The sequence below is a fragment of the Rhinoraja longicauda genome, chromosome 6, assembly GCF_053455715.1.
Source record: "Rhinoraja longicauda isolate Sanriku21f chromosome 6, sRhiLon1.1, whole genome shotgun sequence".
NCBI lineage: Eukaryota > Metazoa > Chordata > Chondrichthyes > Rajiformes > Arhynchobatidae > Rhinoraja > Rhinoraja longicauda.
The window spans coordinates 31,580,287-31,602,162 of NC_135958.1; the positions used below are offsets into that span (position 1 = coordinate 31,580,287).

General features: G+C 43.3%; 1 protein-coding gene across 1 annotated transcript; it reads left to right on the forward strand.

Moving 5' to 3' along the window:
- The first annotated feature begins 92 nt into the window (after positions 1-92).
- Positions 93-21,274, forward strand: kcng4a (potassium voltage-gated channel, subfamily G, member 4a). Its single transcript, XM_078401768.1, has 3 exons — positions 93-200; positions 1,492-2,275; positions 20,004-21,274. Exons 2-3 carry the CDS (start codon positions 1,529-1,531, stop codon positions 20,802-20,804), a joined length of 1,548 nt encoding a protein of 515 aa, XP_078257894.1. The 5' UTR covers positions 93-200; positions 1,492-1,528; the 3' UTR covers positions 20,805-21,274.
- The last annotated feature ends 602 nt before the right edge of the window (positions 21,275-21,876 follow it).

Consider the following 21,876-nt stretch of genomic DNA (forward strand, 5'->3'; position numbering starts at 1 on the left):
GCCATTTGAACCGTGTACTTATCCGCCGAGACCGGAGGGAAGCGAAGGCGTCTGCAACTGAAGACCGGTTTCAGGGCAAGCTTCTGCTGCCAATGAACTTTGATTGTGGGAGTTTGTGGCTCCTGGTTCCCGGAACATGCAAGAGATGGTCCGGTGGGTGTTAATGTCCCGTGGATGTTAACTGTCCCGGAGCAGCGAAGGTAAGTTTCGTGACTGTTAAGTTCCTACTCCGCGTGGTCTTCAGTTCGATATGTTTGCTGTTAATTCATGATTAGAATCGTCTTAACCCTCTCCCTGTACCAGACGCCCCAGGGACGTCTTAAACCACCGTGTCCGTTCACTAGCGTAGCCGCGATAACTTCTTCAGATAGCCCTGTCTGATCCGCTGAGTTTCTCCAGCACCTCGGGTTTAACCCACCAGAGAGGCGAGTTTGAAAACGCGTCCCCGACTTGAGATGGAGACGTGGGAACACTATCTCCACGGGTATTTTGCTCGTTCACCTTCCCTTGCCCAATTTAACTTTTAAATCCCAATTAAAATTTTAATCCGAGGTTTCAGAGAGGTCAAGTTAGGCATTCCAATGTGTGTATAATGAATATAGAAGCAAAGAACTACAGATGCTGGTTTATACCAGAGAGGCACAAAGTGCTGGAGTAACTCAGGAGGCCGGGCAGCATAAAGAACCAGACAGGCGATGGGTGTAAGAAAGGACTACAGATGCTAGTTTAAATCGAAGGTAGACACAAGGTAGAAGGGTCTCGCACGAAACGTCACCCATCCCTTATCTCCAGAGATGCTGTCTAACCCGCTGAGTTAGACAATAGACAATAGACAATAGGTGCAGGAGTAGGCCATTCGGCCCTTCGCCTTTTGTGTCTCTCTTGAGTATAATGAATGCCGGATGCACAGTACAAAATTAGATTATTCCTTAACAAACGCATACTTCTTTGAGTAACTCCAAACCGTCAACGGAAATGGTTGTGGGCACGGCATTGGGAAATTAATCCTTATCTTAGTTAAGACGGAGAGGCCAAGGAACCGCAGGCGCTGGAATCTTGAGCAAAACACGAAGTGCTGGAGGAACTCAGTGGGTCAGGCAGCGTCTGTGGAGGGAGATGGCCGGACGTTTCAGGCAGGGGCCCTTCTTTAGACTGATTGTTGTAAGGATGAGATCAATTAAGATAAGGTTAAAAAAAAATCTTGAGAACCCATGAATGGAGTTATGGTCAGCATCAAGCAAAGGAAAAAACGGAGAGACACTTAGAAAATGTTGTAAACGCTGACAAATTGAAGGTTCAGACCGATGACCTGTTGTTATTCTACCAGTCCGTACGAGAGGACATTTGAGTCCCGTCCAAGGCCCCTAAGCTCAATGCTCCTTGCTACATCTAAGTGTCCCGCTTCGGTCCCGAGTAATGATAGTAAAGGCGCACTCTGTCTCGGGGTAACTCTGTTCTCTGTCCACAGATAACTCTGTTCTCTGTCCACAGATGACCCTGCCGCTCCCTGTAACGCACTGATTCCACCATGCCCATCATTTCCCGAGGCAGCGACAACGACAACAGCCTGAGCGACTCGTTGTGCAGTCTCTTGAATCAGATTGCTCCCTTAGTTCACGCCGAGACTTGCCCTGCCAAAGGGGCTTTCTATCGACGGTCCGCAAGGGTCGGCCGTGCGGGCTCCACCGACCAGAAGCAACACATCGTCCTCAACGTTGGGGGGGCCAAGTACCTGGTGCCTTGGCGAACTTTGGATGAGTTCCCACTGACAAGACTTGGGAGGCTAAAGTTCTGCCGCAACTATGACGAAGCCGTGCAGGTCTGCGACGATTACGACGAGGCGTCCAAGGAGTATTTCTTCGACAGGAACCCGTGCGCTTTTCGCATGATCATCACTTTCATCTCCGCTGGGAAGCTGCGGCTTCTGAGGGACATGTGCGCCCTTTCCTTCCAGGAGGAGCTGGCGTACTGGGGCGTGGACGAGGCCAACCTTGAGCCCTGTTGCCGCAGGAAGCTCATCCAGAGAGCCCGAGAGGTGGCCAAGATCAGGCGAGGAGAGACAGCCGAGGTGGAGAAGGAGGAGGAGGTCAATGCCCCACCGGTCGCCAACAGCAAATTGAGTCATTGCATGAACAAACTCCGAGACATGGTGGAGAAGCCACAGTCCGGACTCCCTGGCAAAGTGTTTGCCTGCCTCTCCATTATATTTGTCACTATAACGGTAGTTAGTCTTTGCATTAGTACAATGCCAGATTTAAAGTCGGAAGAAGACCGGGTAAGTCCCCTAATTGCACAAATGTTCGGCCCCTATATTGTATGGTCACACTAGTTCTTTGTATCTGTGGCGAGAAACTTCTTATAAATCTAAGGTATTTATTCACAAAATGCTGGAGTAACTCAGCAGGTCAGGCAGCATCTCAGGAGAGAAGGAATGGGTGACGTTTCGGGTCGAGACCCTTCTTCAGACTATAAATCTATATCCTTGCAGCATTTAACATCAGGGTGACTAATACCGACTTTTCCATTAAATGGCAGTCGACTCACTTTATGACCATTAGCTAAGATCCCAATAGTGAAGTTCATGCCAGTAAAAGGATATCTGGGACTTTTTTTAGAGAAGTGCCTGAGGCAAAGGTTTTCAAGGTTCGAAATATGTTTAACAATCAACGTAAACCTACCACAATGAACTCAAATATAATCTAATTAACCTGTGTGCAAAATGGGGCTTTCTGACTCGAAAAGCTTCTTTAGATGTGTCAACAGGAAAAGATTAGTGAAGACAAATGTAGGGCCCTTACAATCAGAGACAGGTGAATTTATAATGGGAAACAAGGAAATGGCAGAACAGTTAAACGAGTACTTTGGTTCTGTCTTCACTAAGGCAGACACAAACAATCTCCCAGGAATACTAGGGGACCGAGGATCTAGTGGGAGGGAGGAACTGAAGGGAATCCACAATAGTCAGGAAATGGTGTTAGGTAAACTGTTGGGACTGAAGGCAGATTAAATCCCCAGGGCCTGATGGTCTGCATCCTAAAGTAGTCAAGGAGGTGGCCCTGGAAATCATGGATGCAACGGTGATCAGTTCCTGTGGACTGGAGGGTAACCAATGTAACTCCATTTTTTAAGAAAGGAGGGAGAGAGAAAACGGGGAATTATAGACGGGTTAGCCTTACAGTGGGGAAGATGCTTGAGTCGATTATTAAATATGTTATCGCGGCGCATTTGGAAAGCAGTGACATGATTGGTCAAAGTCAGCATGGATGTATGAAGGGGAAATCATGCCTGACTAATCTTCTGGGATTTTTTGAGGAGGTAACAAGTAGAATGGATAAGGGAGAGCCAGTAGATGTGGTGTATCTGGAGTTTCAAAAAAGCCCTTGACAAGGTCCCACACAAGAGATTAGTGTGCAAAATTAGAGCACATGGTATTGGGGATAGGGTATTGACATGGATAGAGAACTGGTTGGCAGGCAGGAAGCAAAGTGTAGGAATTAACGGGTCCTTTTCAGAATGGCAGGCTGTGACGAGTGGGGTGCCGCTAGGCTCGGTGCTGGGACCCCAGTTATTTACAATATATATTAAGGATTTAGACAAGGGAATTAAATGTGACATCTCCAAGTTTGTAAATGAAACAAAGCTGGGTGGCAATGTGAGCTGCGATGTGGATGCTATGATGCTGCAGGGTGACTTGGATAGGTTGGGTGAGTGGGCAGATGCATGGCAGATGCAGTATAATGTGGATAATGTGAGGTTATGCACTTTAGTGGCAAGAACAGGAAGGCAGATTATTATCTGAATGGTGTCAGATTAGAAAAAGGGAAGGTGCCACGAGACCTAGGTGTGCTTGTACATCAGTCACGGAAAGTAAGCGTGCAGGTACAGCGGGCAGTGAAGGAAACTAATGGCATGTTGGCCTTCATTGTGTGAGGTCTTGAGTTTAGGAGCAAGGAGGTCCTACTGCAGTTGTACAGGGCCCCGGTGAGACCACACCTGGAGTATTGTGTGCAATTTTGGTCTCCTAATTTGAAGATGGACATTATTGCTATTGAGGGAGTGCAGCATAGGTTCACCAGGTTAATTCCCGGGATGGCGGGACTGACATATGATGAAAGAATGAGTCGACTGGGCTTGTATTCACTGGAATTTAGAAGGATGAGAGGGGATCTTTTGGAAACATATAACATTCTTAAAGGATTGGACAGGCTAGATGCAGGAAAGTGTTCCTGATGTTGGGGGAGTCCAGAACCAGGGGTCACAGTTTAAGAATAAGGGAGGCTATTTAGGACTGAGATGAGGAAAGCATTTTTCACCTAGAGAGTCGTGAATCTGTGGAATTCTCTGCCACAGAAGGCAGTGGAGGCCAATTCACTGGATGTTTTCAAGAGAGAGTTAGATTTAGCTCTTCGGGGTAAAGGAATCAAGGGATATGGGGGAAAAAGCAGGAACGGGGTACTGATTTTAGATGATCAGCCATGATCATATTGAATGGCTCGTAGGGCCGAATGGCCTACTCCTGCACCTATTTTTCTATGTTTCTATGCCTAAAAAATTGGTTCACTGGCACACATTTTGAATGTGCAAATGATGCATTAAAGTTGGATGTTGGATGGTTTTCCCTTTGTGTAGCAGTAATCTGAAATTGACCTAAATGTGTGTGTTTGTGTGAGTGTATGTGTATGTGAGTGTCTGTGTGTTTGGGTGTCTGTGTGAGTGTATGTGTATGTGAGTGTCTGTGTGTATGGGTGTCTGTGTGAGTGTATGTGTGCGTGTGTGTATGTGTGTGTGTGTGGGTGTGTGTGTGTGTTTCACATGGCTACTGTTAGCCTTGTGTAGGTCACAAGGTTATTGTTGCCAGCTGGCAAGGGTGATGGTGGAAACAGATAATATGATGTTATTTAAAAGGCTTCAGGAGAGGCACATGGATGTGCAGGAAATGGAGCAATGTAGATCATATGCAGGCAGAGGAGATTAGTTTAACCTGGCATCATGTTTGGTACAACATTGTGGGTCGAAGGGCCTGTTCGTGTGCTCTACTGGTCTATGTCCTTTGTTCTATATATATTGGGCACCCACACATTTCTTCCACGGTTGGTTGAAGTCAGTATTTGTGGAGGAAACCTATAATCTTGGTTACTAGCTCAAAATTCTCAAAACACAGGGCCCTGGGTCTGGGAATGACATAGAATTAAGAGACCTCCACCCTCTTATTGATCTTGGTATTTCCCCATTTCAGGGCTTTATGATTAGTATTGCAGAGAATTAATGAGTGTTGCTCTGATCACAGAGTTCTTGTTGCAAGTTGTTCCTGCAATCACCTGTCCCCAGATCACCCTCAAGCTTTGCAATGGCTTGGGGCCACTTGTGGCATGGGTGTCGAAGGGGGCAGTTCGATCCATGGCTGAGAGGTTGGAGGGGAGGGGAAGGGGGGATTGGTGAGGGGAAAGGGGTGACTTTCCTCCTTCACTTCTTAGATCATTTCCTTGGCAGCTGAGCTCGTTTTGTTGCTGGAATTGGCATGGAGAGATTTCTTGGCAGTTGTCAACAGTTCTCCAACAGTTACTGTGGCACAGACACAGGACCTTGATGCTCTGGATGTATTCCTGACATGAATCATACTGGTCCCATTTCAGTGCATGAATCTGCACCAAGGCACCTCTTTAAATGCATTTTACCCAATTTCATTGGTATTAGTATTGGTTTATTGTCACATAAACTTTAGGAGACTTTCGGAGAGCTCCCCCTCCCCTCCCCCCACTCACCATCAACAGCACCACAGTCACATCTGTAGAGTCATTTCAGTTCCTTGGAACCATCATCTCCAGGGACCTTAAATGGGGGGCCACCATCGACTCCACAGTCAAAAAGGCCCAACAGAGGATGTACTTCCTGAGGCAGCTGAGAAAACACAACCTTCCACAGGCAAAGATGGTCGAGTTTTATACTGCCATCATAGACTCTGTCCTTACCTCCATCAAGGTCTGGTTTGGCTCAGCCATCAAGCATGACATCCAGATGCTGCAGCACATCGTTCGATCAGCTGCGAAGGTTGTTGGCTGCAACCTTCCCCCCATTGACGAACTGTACACTGCAAGGGCCAGGAAGCAAGTGGGTAAGATCATCTCTGACCCCTCTCACCCTGGCCACAAACTCTTTGAAGCACTTCCCTCTGGAAGGCGACTCCGGACTGCCAAAGCCGCCACAGCCAGACATAAAAACAGCTTTTTCCACGAGCAGTAGCTCAACTCAACAACCAAATGTCTGTAGCCTCCTTTTGCTCTGGTATTTTATTTTATTCTTCACATGTTTAAATTATAATGTTTTATTCTTAATTGTTTGCTGTATACCGTTTTGTTACTTGCGAGCAAAGCACCAAGGCAAATTCCTTGTATGTATACGTACTTGGTTAATAAAATTTATTCAATTCAATTCAATATGTTCCAAGATACAGTGAAAGAATCTATTTCTGTGCTATCCAGTCAGATCATTCTGTACATGAGTACAATCAAGCACAAGTACAAAAGAGAAAAATACAGGATGCCGAATATAGTGTTGCAGCATTCTTGTGTTACAGTTTAAGAAAGTGCAGATAAAAAAAGTTCAAGGCTCACAGTGAGGTTGGTTGGGACACTGGTACTACACCGTTGATTTATTGGAAGACCACCCAGTAGTCATATAGCATTGGGGAAGAAGCTGTTTCTGAATTTGCTTTCAAGCTCTTGTAACTTCTGCCCAATGGGAGAGGAGAGAAGAAGGAATGGTAAGGCTGTAAATGGTATTTGATTGTGTTGGCTGCTTTCGCAATTGGTATGGAGGAATTATAGATGGAGTTGATGGGGGATGAGGGGAAGGCTGGTTTGTGCGAAGGACTGGGTTACAAGCACAACTCTCTGCAACTTCCTGCACCTGAATAAAGTTGTTGCCACATCACACCGATGCATCCTTACAGCATGCTCTCTCAGGTGCCCCTGTGAAAGTACATAAGAATTGTTGGAGTCATGTGGAACCTCCTTAGTCGCTGAGGAAGTAAGGTGTGGTGTTCTGACTTGGCTGTAGCTTCAATGTGGTTGGTCCAGGGCAAATTGTTGGTGGTATTCATCAATTTTTCTTTGGGAAATCTAAGTGTGCATAATGTGGTATCCAGCACATGTTTAGTGCACTAAAGGAGAATGAGATTAAATTTCTATGCACTGCTCTGTAATACCAAATGCTTTAATATCTATCCGTGCCTTTGTGTGGAAAAAAAGCTTTTGTTGCAAGTACTACTCCAGAGTCCAATGCATCAAATGCAGGCTGCACTTCAGTTCTGAGAAAATGTTACACCATGAGTCACCCTATGGTGTGGTGCAGTAGCGTTAGTAGGTGCTGAAACTGCGCCACAGCCCCAGTAATCAGGTTTACGTCTGATGTCCAGTGCTGTCTTTGTGGAGTTTCCAAGTTGTCCCAAGTGGATTCTCTCTGGGAATTCTGGTTTCTTCCATCATGAATGGTGTCAAGTTAGGAGGAGGGGGAGTTCAACGAGATCTGGGTGTCCTAGTGCATCAGTCAATGAAAGGAAGCATGCAGGTTCAGCAGGCAGTGAAGAAAGCCAATGGAATGTTGGCCTTCGTAACAAGAGGAGTTGAGTATAGGAGCAAAGAGGTCCTTCTACAGTTGTACCGGGCCCTGGTGAGACCGCACCTGGAGTACTGTGTGCAGTTTTGGTCTCCAAATTTGAGGAAGGATATTCTTGCTATGGAGGGCGTGCAGCGTAGGTTCACTAGGTTAATTCCCGGAATGGCGGGACTGTCGTATGTTGAAAGGCTGGAGCGATTGGGCTTGTATACACTGGAATTTAGAAGGATGAGGGGGGATCTTATTGAAACATATAAGATAATTAGGGGATTGGACACATTAGAGGCAGATAACATGTTCCCAATGTTGGGGGAGTCCAGAACAAGGGGCCACAGTTTGAGAATAAGGGGTAGGCCATTTAGAACGGAGATGAGGAAGAACTTTTTCAGTCAGAGGGTGGTGAAGGTGTGGAATTCTCTGCCTCAGAAGGCAGTGGAGGCCAGTTCGTTGGATGCTTTCAAGAGAGAGCTGGATAGAGCTCTTAAGGATAGCGGAGTGAGGGGGTATGGGGAGAAGGCAGGAACGGGGTACTGATTGAGAGTGATCAGCCATGATCGCATTGAATGGCGGTGCTGGCTCGAAGGGCTGAATGGCCTACTCCTGCACCTATTGTCTATTGTCTATTGTCTATTATCATCCCAAAGATGTGCTACTTGTTGTGTGAAGTGTCACTATAATTTCCACACCCAACCCCACCTCCCCAAGTGTAGGCGAGGAGAGGAGTAAGGTGTTCACTGACGTGCAGAAGAGAGAATCAATTGCTGAGAAATATGTGGGGCAATTAAACTGATGGGATCGCTCTGAGAACCTGCATAGACGTGATGAGAAATGAGAAAATGCACTCTTGTCAGGCACTCCATTTCAATGCTATTTATAGCGTCCTGTACCTCATTTTTTTGGATAAGAGATGTACAGGAATTTAAGTTGTTAACTTTCTAGGGACGGTTGCATGGATCATGCAATATTATTATGTGTTAGCTAAATGTATTAGGTATAAGGAGAGACTGGACACACTTGAATTGGTTCTCTGGCATGACAGGTTGAGGGGAGACCTGATAGAATTTAGAAGGATGAGAGGAGATCTTATCGAAACGTATAAGATTATTAAGGGGTTGGACACGTTATAGGCAGGAAACATGTTCCCAATGTTGGGGGATTCCAGAACAAGGGGCCACAGTTTAAGAATAAGGGGTAGGCCATTTAGAACTGAGATGAGGAAAAACTTTTTCAGTCAGAGAGTTGTGAATCTGTGGAATTCTCTGCCTCAAAAGGCAGTGGAGGCCAATTCTCTGAATGCATTCAAGAGAGAGCTAGATAGAGCTCTTAAGGATAGTGGAGTCAGGGGGTATGGGGAGAAGGCAGGAACGGGGTACTGATTGAGAATGATCAGCCATGATCACATTGAATGGCGGTGCTGGCTCGATGGGCCGAATGGCCTCCTCCTGCACCTATTGTCTATTGTCTATTGTCTAGAAGTATATAAAATTATGAGAGGCATAAATAGGGTGGGCAGTCAGAACCTTTTTTTCCAGGTTGGAAAAGATCAAATCCTTCAGGCATAGCCTTAAGGTGAGAGGGGCAAAGATTAAAGGAGATGCGCAGAGCAATTTCTTTACACAGAATGGTGGATGCCTGGAACACGCAGCGGGGGCTGGTAGTGGAGCAGGATATGATAGTGGCATTTCATAGGATTTAGGAAAGGCATGTGGATATTCTGGGAATGGAGGGATATAGACTACATGCAAATAGATGAGATTAGTTTAACGGCATCACATTCAGCACGGACAATATTGGCCAGAGAGCCTGTTCCTGTGCTGTTCTGGTTTAGGTTCTCATGTTATGGGGTGAATGTGTGTGTATGTACATGCACAAAACCACCAGTATAGATTGGCTTTGCTGTGTCCTTTCCTCCGACACTTCCATCTTACGCTTCTGCTCCATCACAATAGTGACTGCACATTGCAAATACTCTGCAATGTACAATGTCTGTTCTTTCCTTCTTCTTATTTCAAAGATAGTAAATATTTCAACTGAACAAAATTAGTTGTTGAGAGAGAAAGCTTTGCAAATAAGGACATTTATAATAACTTTGTGTGCTTTAATGTGAAGATACCAAACAAGATTTTGCCATTTTAAGATAATTGCTGTAGAAGAAGGAAATGTTTCGGCAGAACTCAAACCAAACTTTGCCGTATATTAAACAGAAATTGGTAAAGTAAGAGAACTTCAAGTAAACATAGATTAATGTAAATAAATATGAAACTTTGATTAAACCTTTGTATGTAAGAATTTGGTTTCTGAATTCTGGCCCAAACAGACAAACTTTAAGATTTTTACCTTTGATCATATCTGTGTCCTACTGTGTTCTATCCTTTGTCAGATCAGAGCCCATCAGATTAAAATGGAGAGAGATTTATCAGTGCCTAAGATTGCAATGGAAATGTAATCATGATTGGCCATACAGATTTCATTTTGAACTATTAACCGCAAACAAATATTTTCCCTCGACACAATTGACCCAGTTCTATGAGAAGAAAAGCTGCCAATTTCCATTCAGAGTTAATTCAAGTTAATTGAGAAAATTAGAAATTTGGTGATAATTATCTTTTACCCATCTTTATGAGGGAGCAAAAATCTAACAATCCTAGCCAAGCCTCATATTGGTTGGACAGGAGGTTCTAATATTTTGGTAATCAATCCAAATATAAATGATGTGTATTAAGGAACTGCAGATGCTGGTTTAAACCAAAGATAGACACAAAATGCTGGAGTAACTCAGCGGGACAGGCAGCATCTCTGGAGAGAAGGAACGGGTGACATTACCCATTCCTTCTCTCCAGAGATGCTGCCTGCCCTGCTGAGTTACTCCAGCATTTTGTGTCTATCAAATGTATATTGATTTGGGTAACTCATCAAGCTAATATTATACTGCCATGTACAATCTAAAATGTATTTGTTTTGGCAATTGTATTTTTCTGCTTGATATGATTTTGCTTTTATACAACATAAACTCTTTCGGGCAATGTTTCTGTTAAAGTTAATTGTTATTTATTTTTACCCAAGTATTGAAAATGTTTTAATTAGTGAAGCTTTGTTAATGGTGAAAACATTTAGTAGATGCAGATCTGATTCCATTTCTATTTTTGAAATGCAAAAAAGAACACAATCCAATTAATTTTGGTGACTCAAACACATGTAAAAAATCTGAACACCAATCATTGATCAATTATTTTCGTAGGCATCAAAAATTGCTGACAAACATGCCAATTATTTTATAATATTAGAAATGTCAGGTTTAAAATTTAAGACAGTGCCACCCTTATCTGTATGTGCACGGCTTTATCATCAAACGAGAACACAACTAGCAAGAACACGGTCCTGGCAATCTTGGTCCATGTCAAAGGCAAGGAACTTCAAATTCAATGATTCAATAATTCGATGGCACTTTATTGTCGCATGTACCTAGGCACAGTGAAATTCTTTGTTTTTGCATACAAAAAACAACGCAAGGAGTCACCACATTTCTGGCACCAACAAAGTTACAAAAGTACTCATCAGAGTCATGTTGGTCCATCTTCGTTGTAACCAGCCCCTGCCACAGACGGATCCCTCTTTGTTCTTGGCACCCCCTGCTCCCCTCTCCCTCCCGATGGGTTCCCCTTCATTACATAAACCAAGAGATAATAATTTAACGTAAGGCAATACTGTAATTTTGTCATCTTTGGCAAAGGTAATAAACCAAGTCTCATCTAAATCAGGGAAACGTAGTAGCTTTTACAGTGGTATTTGAAGAAGAATAGCTGTGATACCATGACCAGCATTCATCCCTCAATCAATCTGCCTTAGCAGATCATCTGGTCATTTATTCCATTGATGTTTGTTGGAGCTATGGTGGATGTAAAGTGGCCACAACATTCCCTACAATAACCATACTAACTTTTCAGAACCATTTTTTGACTCTGCACATTTTTTTGTGTGATTTGACATCATGGAAGGCCCAAATACCAAGCTTTTCTGTCACTGGTCACACCTGGAAAGGCTTGTATAAGAGTCTAGTACCCGTTGCGACTGTTGGCGGGATGTGAAGAAAAAAGTTGTTGGAAAAACAATTAATTTCTGACATTCACTTCCACGTTATCACATGATGCACGTTATTCTTGCCAAAGATGTTTTTTTCGAACATGAAAGGCTGTGAGGCCAGATATCAATCCATTTGACATTGAGCCTGGCCAACCGCTGCTCTGCTCCATTCTCCAAACACAAATCCTTTTAATTGTCCCACTGACTTACTTTAATTCCTGGTCCACCAATGCCTTGATTTAGCAATGGCCAAATGCCTTAATGGACTCAATTCTCCATTTCCCTGCTATCACCTCCTTTTGTCCTCCTCTTCGGGATTCCTTATCTCCATTGCTCCATCTTGAACATGCCTTTTGCTGTCTGTTCCTAGGCTTTCCCTTCCCCCCCATCCCCCCACACATTCCTCCCCCACCCCACCTCCTCCACCAACTGGACCCCTCTACCTTCATTTTCTTCTTTGGTAGCTTCATGAAAGCCACCCCTTTCTACTGTCTATTAATATCCTAATGGGATTTGGTATTAAATTCAGTTTGAAAATTACTTTCATAATCTTTTTATTGCATTAAAAGGATTATATAAATGTAACTTATTGTCATTAAATCATTATATATCTACTACTGCAGCCTTCCATTAGTCCATAACTCTACTACTTTCCAGATGAAATCTTTCCAATTAATTTCTCCTCCCAGTCCAAGCTTCCTAATTAATAACTCATGTCTCCTGATAATAACCTGGATTTATTTAATTAAATCCTTCCTGCTTCCATTGGGTCATCTCAAAAGAAGATCTTCCAAGAAAAAGATCATTCAACCTATTTCATAACATCGTAAGTTCATAAGTGTTAGGAGTAGAATTAGGCCATTCGGCCCATCAAGTCTACTCCGCCATTCAATCATGGCTGATCTATCTCTCCCTCCTAACCCCATTTTCCTGCCTTCTCCCCATAGCCTGGGGTGGGCAATCACCAAGAACGAGGGACCTGACAGGACGGGGGGGGGGCTGAGAATAAAGAAGCACCCAGCAGGAAAGAGGGGGGCGGGTCCCGAGAACAAAAAGGGACCGTGGGGACACTAATAAGTACTTTTATAACTTTGTCAGCGTCAGATACATGGAGATTCTTTGCGTATTTTGTGTATTGTATGCAAAACCAAATAATTTCACTGTACCTAGGTACATGTGGAAATAAAATTCCATTGAATTAGTTCAACTTTCAAAAGTCACTTTCTCTTAACCTGTTCACTGACAATTTTTTCCACTATTGACCATGACCCGAGTATACTCGGGGGTGGCACTGAACAGGTTAATAGCAAATACACATATGCTTTATGTACTTGTAGTGTTGTATCTTTTTTGTCAGGCAAAACCCATTGTATCAAATATATGATTAACATTCTGACTGCATAAGGCTTTGTGAATGTTGCTTCAGAATAGTTTACAATTAGGCCAAGGGTTTTAATTAAAGACTATTGTTTACGAGCAGTCTCTGGTTGAAAAAACAGAAGAATAGAATCCATTACTTGTGGTCACAGTATGCGATTGGAAATCCTGTTGCCTTTGATTTGACTACAAAATAAATAAGCTTGGGGAGCAAGAAGTAGCATGTGGCACATTAGACTAAGGCAGAAGCGCAGAGCGGACAGCGTGGAAGCTGCTTTCACTAAAGCGTGACAGACAAATGGAAAGCAAGATAAAAATTCCGAATGAGGTTATTTTACAATTACACTAAATCTTATCGCAAAAGTCAAGGAACAAAATTATTTAGGTGTAGGAAGGAACTGCAGATGCTGGTTTAAACCAAAGACAGACACAAAATGCTGGAGTAAGTCAGCGGGACAGGCAGCCTCTCTGGAGAGAAGGAATGGGTGATGTTTTCGTGTCGAGGCCCTTCTTCAGTCTGAGAAGCTACCCGTCCCGCTGAGTTACTCCAGCATTTTGCGTCTATCTCCAGAACTGGAGAACTGCAGAGATCTCATGGGTATTCTGGCTGGAGGAAGCTGCAGTATAAGAAAAATGGCACAAAAAGCTGGAGTAACTCAGCTGGACAGGCAGCACCTCTGGAGAGAAGGAATGGTTGACGTTTCGGCTCCTTCTGAAGAAGAAGGCTTTGTGAATTTTGCTTCGGGATAGTTAACAATTGAGCCGAGGGTTTTCATTACAGACTATCATTTATGAGCAGTCACTGGTTGGAAAATCAGAAAAATAGAATCCATTACTTGTGGTCACAGTTTGCGATTGGAAATCCTGGAGACATTTTCTGAAGATGTCTTCTGAAGAAGATTGGAGACTTCTTCTGAAGAAGGGTCTCGACCCGAAACGTCACCCATTCCTTCTCTCCAGAGATGCTGCCTGTCCCGCTGAGTTACTCCAGTACTTTGGGTTTATCTTCAAAATTATTTAGGTCATTGATCCACTCAAACCATATTTTGTGTTGTGACGACTTTATTTATTTTATATCTATGCTCCCATTTGGTCTTTATGTGCTTTATTAACATTACCTTCCAAGTACATATTCATCTGACTTTTAAACCCAACAATTGATTATACATTTAGATTCTTCTGGGACAACATTGTCACAATTCTTTTGAAAAGTTCTTCATACATTGCGTTTTAAGTGCTAATTTGAAACCTGAGGCATGCGTAGGCATTCCCACATCTCACTGAAGTGCCTTTTTTGTTTCACAATAAAACAACATTTCACAAGGTCTCTCGCTGGGTGAACGGATGAAACATCAGCATTTGAATTTCTCGCAAATTCCTCTATTGCTGAAAAGGTAAATTTAATAAACTGGGAGAAAAGCTTTAAGCCTGCAGCACAAAATCACATCTGGGACACAAATGTCTCTTTCAACATGCCTCAATTTCTTAGGCAGCTGATTATATTCAGTAACTTTTCTTCATGTTCCGTCAGTATATTCCACATTCAGTTTATTTGAATAAACAGCAGTCCAAATGATCCAGATAATGGGATTAATCTCTCGAGATATGTCATTCACAGCAAGGCATTGCCTTTCAATGAGCAACTAATATGTCATGTTGACAGTATGCCAACTCAGACTCCCAATACATCTGTTGTACAATACGGCTGACAAGTTTAATCATTAAGTACTCTGCACTGCATGCACAGTAGAAATAAAATAGCATTGATGAGTTATTTAAACTGAGGAAATAAATTCACTTAATGTCCATATGTATCCTGTCGACAGTCTTCTCATTTTATACAATGGCCCACAAAAGTGGTTTTAATACAAGCTATTTATTATTGTTGAGGTTATTGAATGCTTCTCTTTTGCAGATGCAGCTTGAACAGCAGTAATTATTTTTACTCAATGTTAATTAGGCATGCCTTGTGAAAGTCTAACTATCACCAGCTTGAAAGTGCAAAATCGACATCGATTTTTGACATGACTTTGATTTCAATTGCTTTTGCTCCATGGAGGTCAATTCGTCATTGTAATCCCCACAAAACATCAGCATTGTTTCAGCCTGCATAGTTGGCGACACATTGGTGCAGCCGGTAGAGCTGCTGCCTCATGGCGACAGACACTTTGGTTCAATCCTGATCTCGGGGTCTATCTGTGTGGAGTTTGCATGTTGTTCCTGTGACCGCATGGGTTTCCTCCGGGTGCTCTAGTTTCCTCCCACATCCCAAATGGGTGGCACGGTGGCGCAGCAGTCGAGTTGCTGCCTTCCAGCACTTGCAGCACCGGAGACCCGGGTTCAATCCCGACTGTGGGTGCTGCCTGTACGGAGTTTGTACGTTCTCCCCGTGACCGCATGGGTTTTAATTCTTTCAGAGATCTTCGGTTTCCTCCCACACTCCAAAAACATACAGGTTTGTAGGTTAATTGGCTTGGTATAATTGTAAATTGTCCCTAGTGTGTGTAGGATAGTGTGTTAGTGTGCACGGATCACTGATCAGTGCGAACTCGGTTGGCCGAAGGGCCTGTTTCCGCGCTCAAAAATATATATATATGCAGGTTTGTAGGTTAATTGGTCTCTGTAAATCACCCCTGGGGTTTAGGGAGTGGATGTGAAAGTAGGATGACATAGAACTAGTGTGAATGGGTGATTGCTGATTGGTGTGGAGTCGGTGGGCCAGAGGAACTGATTCCATGCTGTATCTCTAACCCAAACTAAACGTGGTTAATTGGAATTCATTGTACGTTAAAATTGGGTTAACAATATTTCAGAATTAGTAGATATACAACAGACCGCTGCTGCTGGCATCTGGAGCATCAAACAATCTGCTCGAGGAACTCAGCAGATTGAGCAGCCTTTGTGAGGGAGGGAAGGAATAGTCAACATTTCAGAATGCTGAAATTGAAATGTCGACAATTCCTTTCCCCTCACAGATGTTGCTTGGCCTTCTAAGCTCCTCCAGCAGTGTGCTAGTTTACAAATTAGATGCCTCACAGCAAATTTCTCTTCCTTGTCTTTGGGTATTCACTGGGTTGGATTTTCTGTTTTTCACATTTCTAGAATATTTTTCACTCATCCGTATAAATTGTTTCTTGGATTAGAAAGGTTAGGTTGAGATTAATGGAATTCATTGTTAGATTTTTCTTTAACGAAGTTAAACAACGTCATGTGGATTACTACACAATCAGGATGGGTACACTTTTCTTGCTTCGTGTATTACAATGCAAGTTAAACAATTCCCGTGCTTGATTAATGTAAAAGATCAATTGAGATTTATTTAACTCAGCGAAGGATCAGATAACAGATATGCAGCAGTGTAGTCAGAGTTTTGTCATCTTTCCACTGCATCAATAAAGTGAAAAGTTGGAGCAAAAAAGAACTAAGCCATTGTTAGCCAGTAAATGTATGATACATTCTTATAATAAGCTCATAAATCATAGGAGCAGAATCAGGCCATTTGGCCCTTCGAGTCCACTGCACCATTCAATCTTGGGCAGATCTATTTTTCCCTCTCAACCCCATTCTACTGGCTTCTCCCCATAAGCTTTGACACCCTTACTAATCAAGAACCTGTCAATTTCCGCTTTAAAAATACCCAATGACTTTGACTCCACAGCCTTCTGTGACAATGAATTCCACAGATTCACCTCCCTCCGACTAAATACATTTCTCCTCATCTCCTTTCGAAAGGTATGTTCTTTTATTTTGAGATTATGCCCACTGATCCAAGACACTCCCATTAGTGGAAGCATCCTCTCCGCATCCACTCTACCTAGGCCTTCTGTTATTTTAATGGATACTAGACCAAGTGGACCCGTTGGGCCCAAACCTCTCCTGCATTGGTGCAGCACATTCTCATCTCCTCCCCTTTACCCCCTCCCCTCTCCTTCCCCCTCCCCTCCCTCCCTCCCTCCTACTCCTTCCCCTTCCCCTCCCCCTCTTCCCCTTCCCCCCTCCATCCCCCTCAACCCCCTTATCCTCCGTCCTCCTCCCTCCCTCCCTCCCCCTCCCTCCACCTGCTCCCTCCCTAGGAGAGAGATTTAAACTTTAAAATGTGAATAACTTAAAAAACATAACACTGATTTCAATTTAACTTCTTCCATTAGCATCAATGGGACGACGGTGAGTAAGGTGGGCCTAAAATAGTCGCGCTATTGTGTACCGTTTTGGCTGTAGTTCAGGAACAAACAAACAAACAAATGGGAGTATTAGTATATAGATGTGCTTCCAATAAATATTTCATTAAATTCCCATTGTTTTTTAGATATCTAATAGCTCCATTAGGATATCTGTGAAGTGATAGGGCCTTCTATTAGCTAATACCTTCACAGTAATCCATGAACAGGTCTAGATAAAAGCTGAAGTATTAATCCCAGGGCAATGCCCTAAGGAACCCCTTCTATGTTGCTTTTGGCTAACTGCTGTCTTCATGTCAACCTATTACTGGATTTCAGCTCCCTGGTCCACATTGGTCTAATAGATTTGGAACTAAGTAATGCTAGTAGGATCAAAGCAAGCCAGTAATTGGTAAGTAAATGCCACTGAATAAGAATAGAGTCATAGAGCATAGATATAGATCCTTTAGTCCATTCAGTCCACACCAAACATGGAACAGCCATTACAAATCCCATTTTTATACTCTCCACATTCCCATCAATTCGCTCTAGAATTGCTCACTCAATTGCGCTTTTGGGGCGATTTACAGTAGCTAATTAACCTGCCAATTTGTATGTCTTTGGATGTAGGAGGAAACCCATGGAGTCATAGAAACATAGAAACATAGAAAATAGGTACAGGAGTAGGCTATTCGGCCCTTCGAGCCTGCACCGCCATTCAATATGATCATGGCTGATCATCCAACTCAGTATCCCGTACCTGCCTTCTCTCCATACCCCCAGATCCCTTTAGCCACAAGGGTCACATCTAACTCCCTCTTAAATATAGCCAATGAACTGACCTCAACCACCCTCTGTGGCAGAGAATTCCACAGATTCACCACTCTCTGTGTGAAAAAAAACTTTCTCATCTCGGTCCTAAAAGACTTCCCCATTATCCTTAAACTGTGACCCCTTGTTCTGGACTTCCCCAACATCGGGAACAATCTTCCTGCATCTAGCCTGTCCAACCCCTTAAGAATTTTGTAAGTTTCTATAAGATCCCCCCTCAATCTTCTAAATTCCAGCGAGTACAAGTCGAGTCTATCCAGTCTTTCTTCAAATGAAAGTCCTGCCATCCCAGGAATCAATCTGGTGAACCTTCTCTGTACTCCCTCTATGGCAAGAATGTCTTTCCTCAGATTAGGAGACCAAAACTGTACGCAATACTCCAGGTGTGGTCTCACCCATGCCCTGTGCAACTGCAGCAGAACCTCCCTGCTCCTATACTCAAATCCCCTCGCTATGAATGCCAACATACCATTTGCTTTCTTCACTGCCTGCTGCACCTGCATGCCTACTTTCAATGACTGGTGTACCACGACACCCAGGTCTCGTTGCATCTCCCCTTTCCCTAATCGGCCACCATTCAGATAATAGTCTGCTTTCCTGTTCTTGCCACCAAAGTGGATAATCTCACATTTATCCACATTATACTGCATCTGCCATGCTTTTGCCCACTCACCTAACCTATCCAAGTCACCTTGCAGCCTCCTAGCATCCTCCTCACAGCTAACACTGCCCCCCAGCTTCGTGTCATCCGCAAACTTGGAGATGTTGCATTCAATTCCCTCGTCCAAATCATTAATATATATTGTAAATAGCTGGGGTCCCAGCACTGAGACTTGCGGTACCCCACTAGTCACTGCCTGCCATTCTGAAAAGGACCCGTTTATTCCTACTCACAGGGGGAATGTGCAAACTCCACACAGACAGCACCAGAGATCAGATTGAATCTGAGTCAATGAGCTATGAATGGGCAGCTCTCCTGACCGCACTGTTTTGCCACTCATTGCTGACTGCACCTCCATCTCTTCACCAGTGATGAAGAATAGACTAGGTGACATGTTGGATCGAGACCCTTCTTCAGACTCTGAAGAAGGTGTTCAATCCGAAAAGTCACCTATTCCTTTTCTCCAGAGATGCTATCTAGTCTGCTGAGTTACTCCAGCTTTTTGTGCCTATCTTTGGTTTAAACCAGCATCTGCAGTTCCTTCCATATACATGAAGAATGGACTGATTGGTGGGAATTGACTGGATTGGATTCATGCTGCCTTTTGTTGACAGGACCCTTTGGAGTAAGTCCTGGTTTGGAGATGCCAGTGTTGTAGTTGTGTTGGAATAACATAGCTAAAGACACAGCTATCTCTGGGATGCACTTCTGAATGTGAAAGGTAGAATATCATCAATGAACATAGTCTTTCCCAAATACTGCACACACTGTGGTTTGTTAACTTCCTTTACATCTGAAGAGTAATCGGAAATGCAAATGCCACGAAAACTCATCTCTGATCTTCAAACACAAAATCTTTCATATTCACCCAACAAAACAGACAAGATCTTCGTTTAATGCTTCATCCAAAAGGCAGTATATGACACATTTCCTTAAATTTGTGCTGAAGTTCTAGCATAGGCTACGTGCTTGGTTCTCTGAACACGTCTTTGATTTATTAGTAAGAATAATATTACGGGACTTGAGTTAAGTTGACAGCTTTCAGTTTTTAATGAACTGAGTTTTTCCCCACTCTCCTCTGAATATTAGTAATGGAAGTCTTAATCAGTAATATTAAAGATAAATAAAAGATTACAAGATTTATCAGATAATAAGTGAAAAAGGAACAAATCCTTGAATTAATGATGTTCATAATCTATGAACTGCTAATTAGAATCATTTAAATAATGCATTTTATTTTACTAATGCAGTGTATTTATTTATTTTTTGCATTTTGTCTACAGGAAAAATGTTCCCAGTGGTGCCATAACATGTTTATAATAGAAACCATCTGCGTAGCCTGGTTTTCCCTGGAGTTTGTGTTACGTTTTATTCAGGCTCGAAGCAAGTGGCAATTTCTGAGGGGCCCCTTGAACATCATCGACATATTGGCAATTCTACCATATTACGTGTCGCTCCTGGTCGACAAAGGACCCGGGGATGGTTACAAATCATCAGGAAGCAACATCTATCTGGAAAAACTGGGGCTGGTGCTCCGAATATTGCGGGCCTTGAGAATTCTGTACGTCATGCGCCTGGCCAGGCATTCCTTGGGACTTCAGACGTTGGGCCTTACCGTTCGGCGCAGCATCCGTGAGTTTGGACTCCTGCTTCTCTTCCTCTGTGTGTCCGTCACGCTGTTTGCGCCTCTCGTGTACCTTGCGGAGAACAAGATGGAGAAAGGAGGAGACTTCAGCAGCATCCCGGCTTCCTATTGGTGGGCTATCATTTCCATGACGACGGTCGGATACGGTGACATGGTGCCTCAGAGTATACCGGGTCGGGTGGTGGCTCTGAGCAGCATCCTCAGCGGGATCCTCATAATGGCGTTTCCCGCAACCTCCATTTTCCACGCGTTTTCCTATGCGTATTTGGAACTAAAACAAGAGCAGGAGAGAGCCCAGGCGCGGCTGAAATGCATCCAAAAGGCAGCAAAGCACTCTGAGAATGAAGGATTAAATGACACAAGCAATTTTGCTTCTGTAGACCCAGATTGTTCCAGTGTACTTAGTGACAAAGAGAAAACATCTTTCAATTACTTGTAATTTTATGGATTGATTCAATTTTGCTTCTTACTTGTACCAAATTACATGATTATACAGCACTACAACTGGCCATTTGCCCAGGTAACCCGTGATGGTGTTTATACTCCACACAAATCTCCCATTCCATCTACCTCATCTCAGACTTTCAGAATATATTTTTATTCCCTTTCCCTATTTCATTTCATTCTGAATGCATCCAAGCTCACTCTTAAACACTCCCTATCATAGTGAATTATGCCAACCTTTGTCTCAAATAAAAAGAAACCTATTCTTATTTTCCTTTTGGAATTATTAATTACTGTCATGCACTTATGGCCCCTGGTTAAAGATGGATCAGCCATGAATGAATAACGGAGTAGACAAACATGATGGGCCAAATGGCCTAATTCTGCTCCTAGAACTTATGAATTAATGAACTTATGGTATTGGATTCTTCAGCGGGAAGTATTGGGGGCAAATATTAACCCTCATTCTTGGATGGGTTGTAATTGGCTAAGAACTTGAAATTAGATACAAATCTGAAACCAAAATCCGAGTTACATAAAATCTGCTCCCTTCCTGTTTTCTGCCACAGAAATGTTCTTACATGGCTGAAGGGGCGGCCAATCAGTCCTCACCCTGGAACAGGGTCATGGGATAAAGTCTCTAAAGGAAATGCAGTGCTTCCATTTAAAAAAAAAAGTACTTTTAACCCGCCATAGCAGAATTTCCAGGCCTTGAGAAATCCAGCAAGTAACAGAAGGGCCAACAGGCCAGTGGCATTGCAGCATGTGCCTAATGGATCCAAAGAAGGTCCTTCTGGGTCTACATCCAACAAGATTAATCTGTGAATTTCTGTAATATATCCCACGATTGCTTACTATTTGCTTGAACCCCATCTTGAGAACTATCTGTACCCTATCTGAGTACTGCCCCACCCACGAACAACAAGCTCCTCTAAACCTTCAGGTCTGCCACCAAAAGTGATTTATTCTGTGACCAACATCTTCAAACCCCTGAGATCCCTCACAAGTGTGCAGTGATCGCTCCCCCTTGCCATTTTCTGCAGCCCCATCACCCTGTGACTACCACC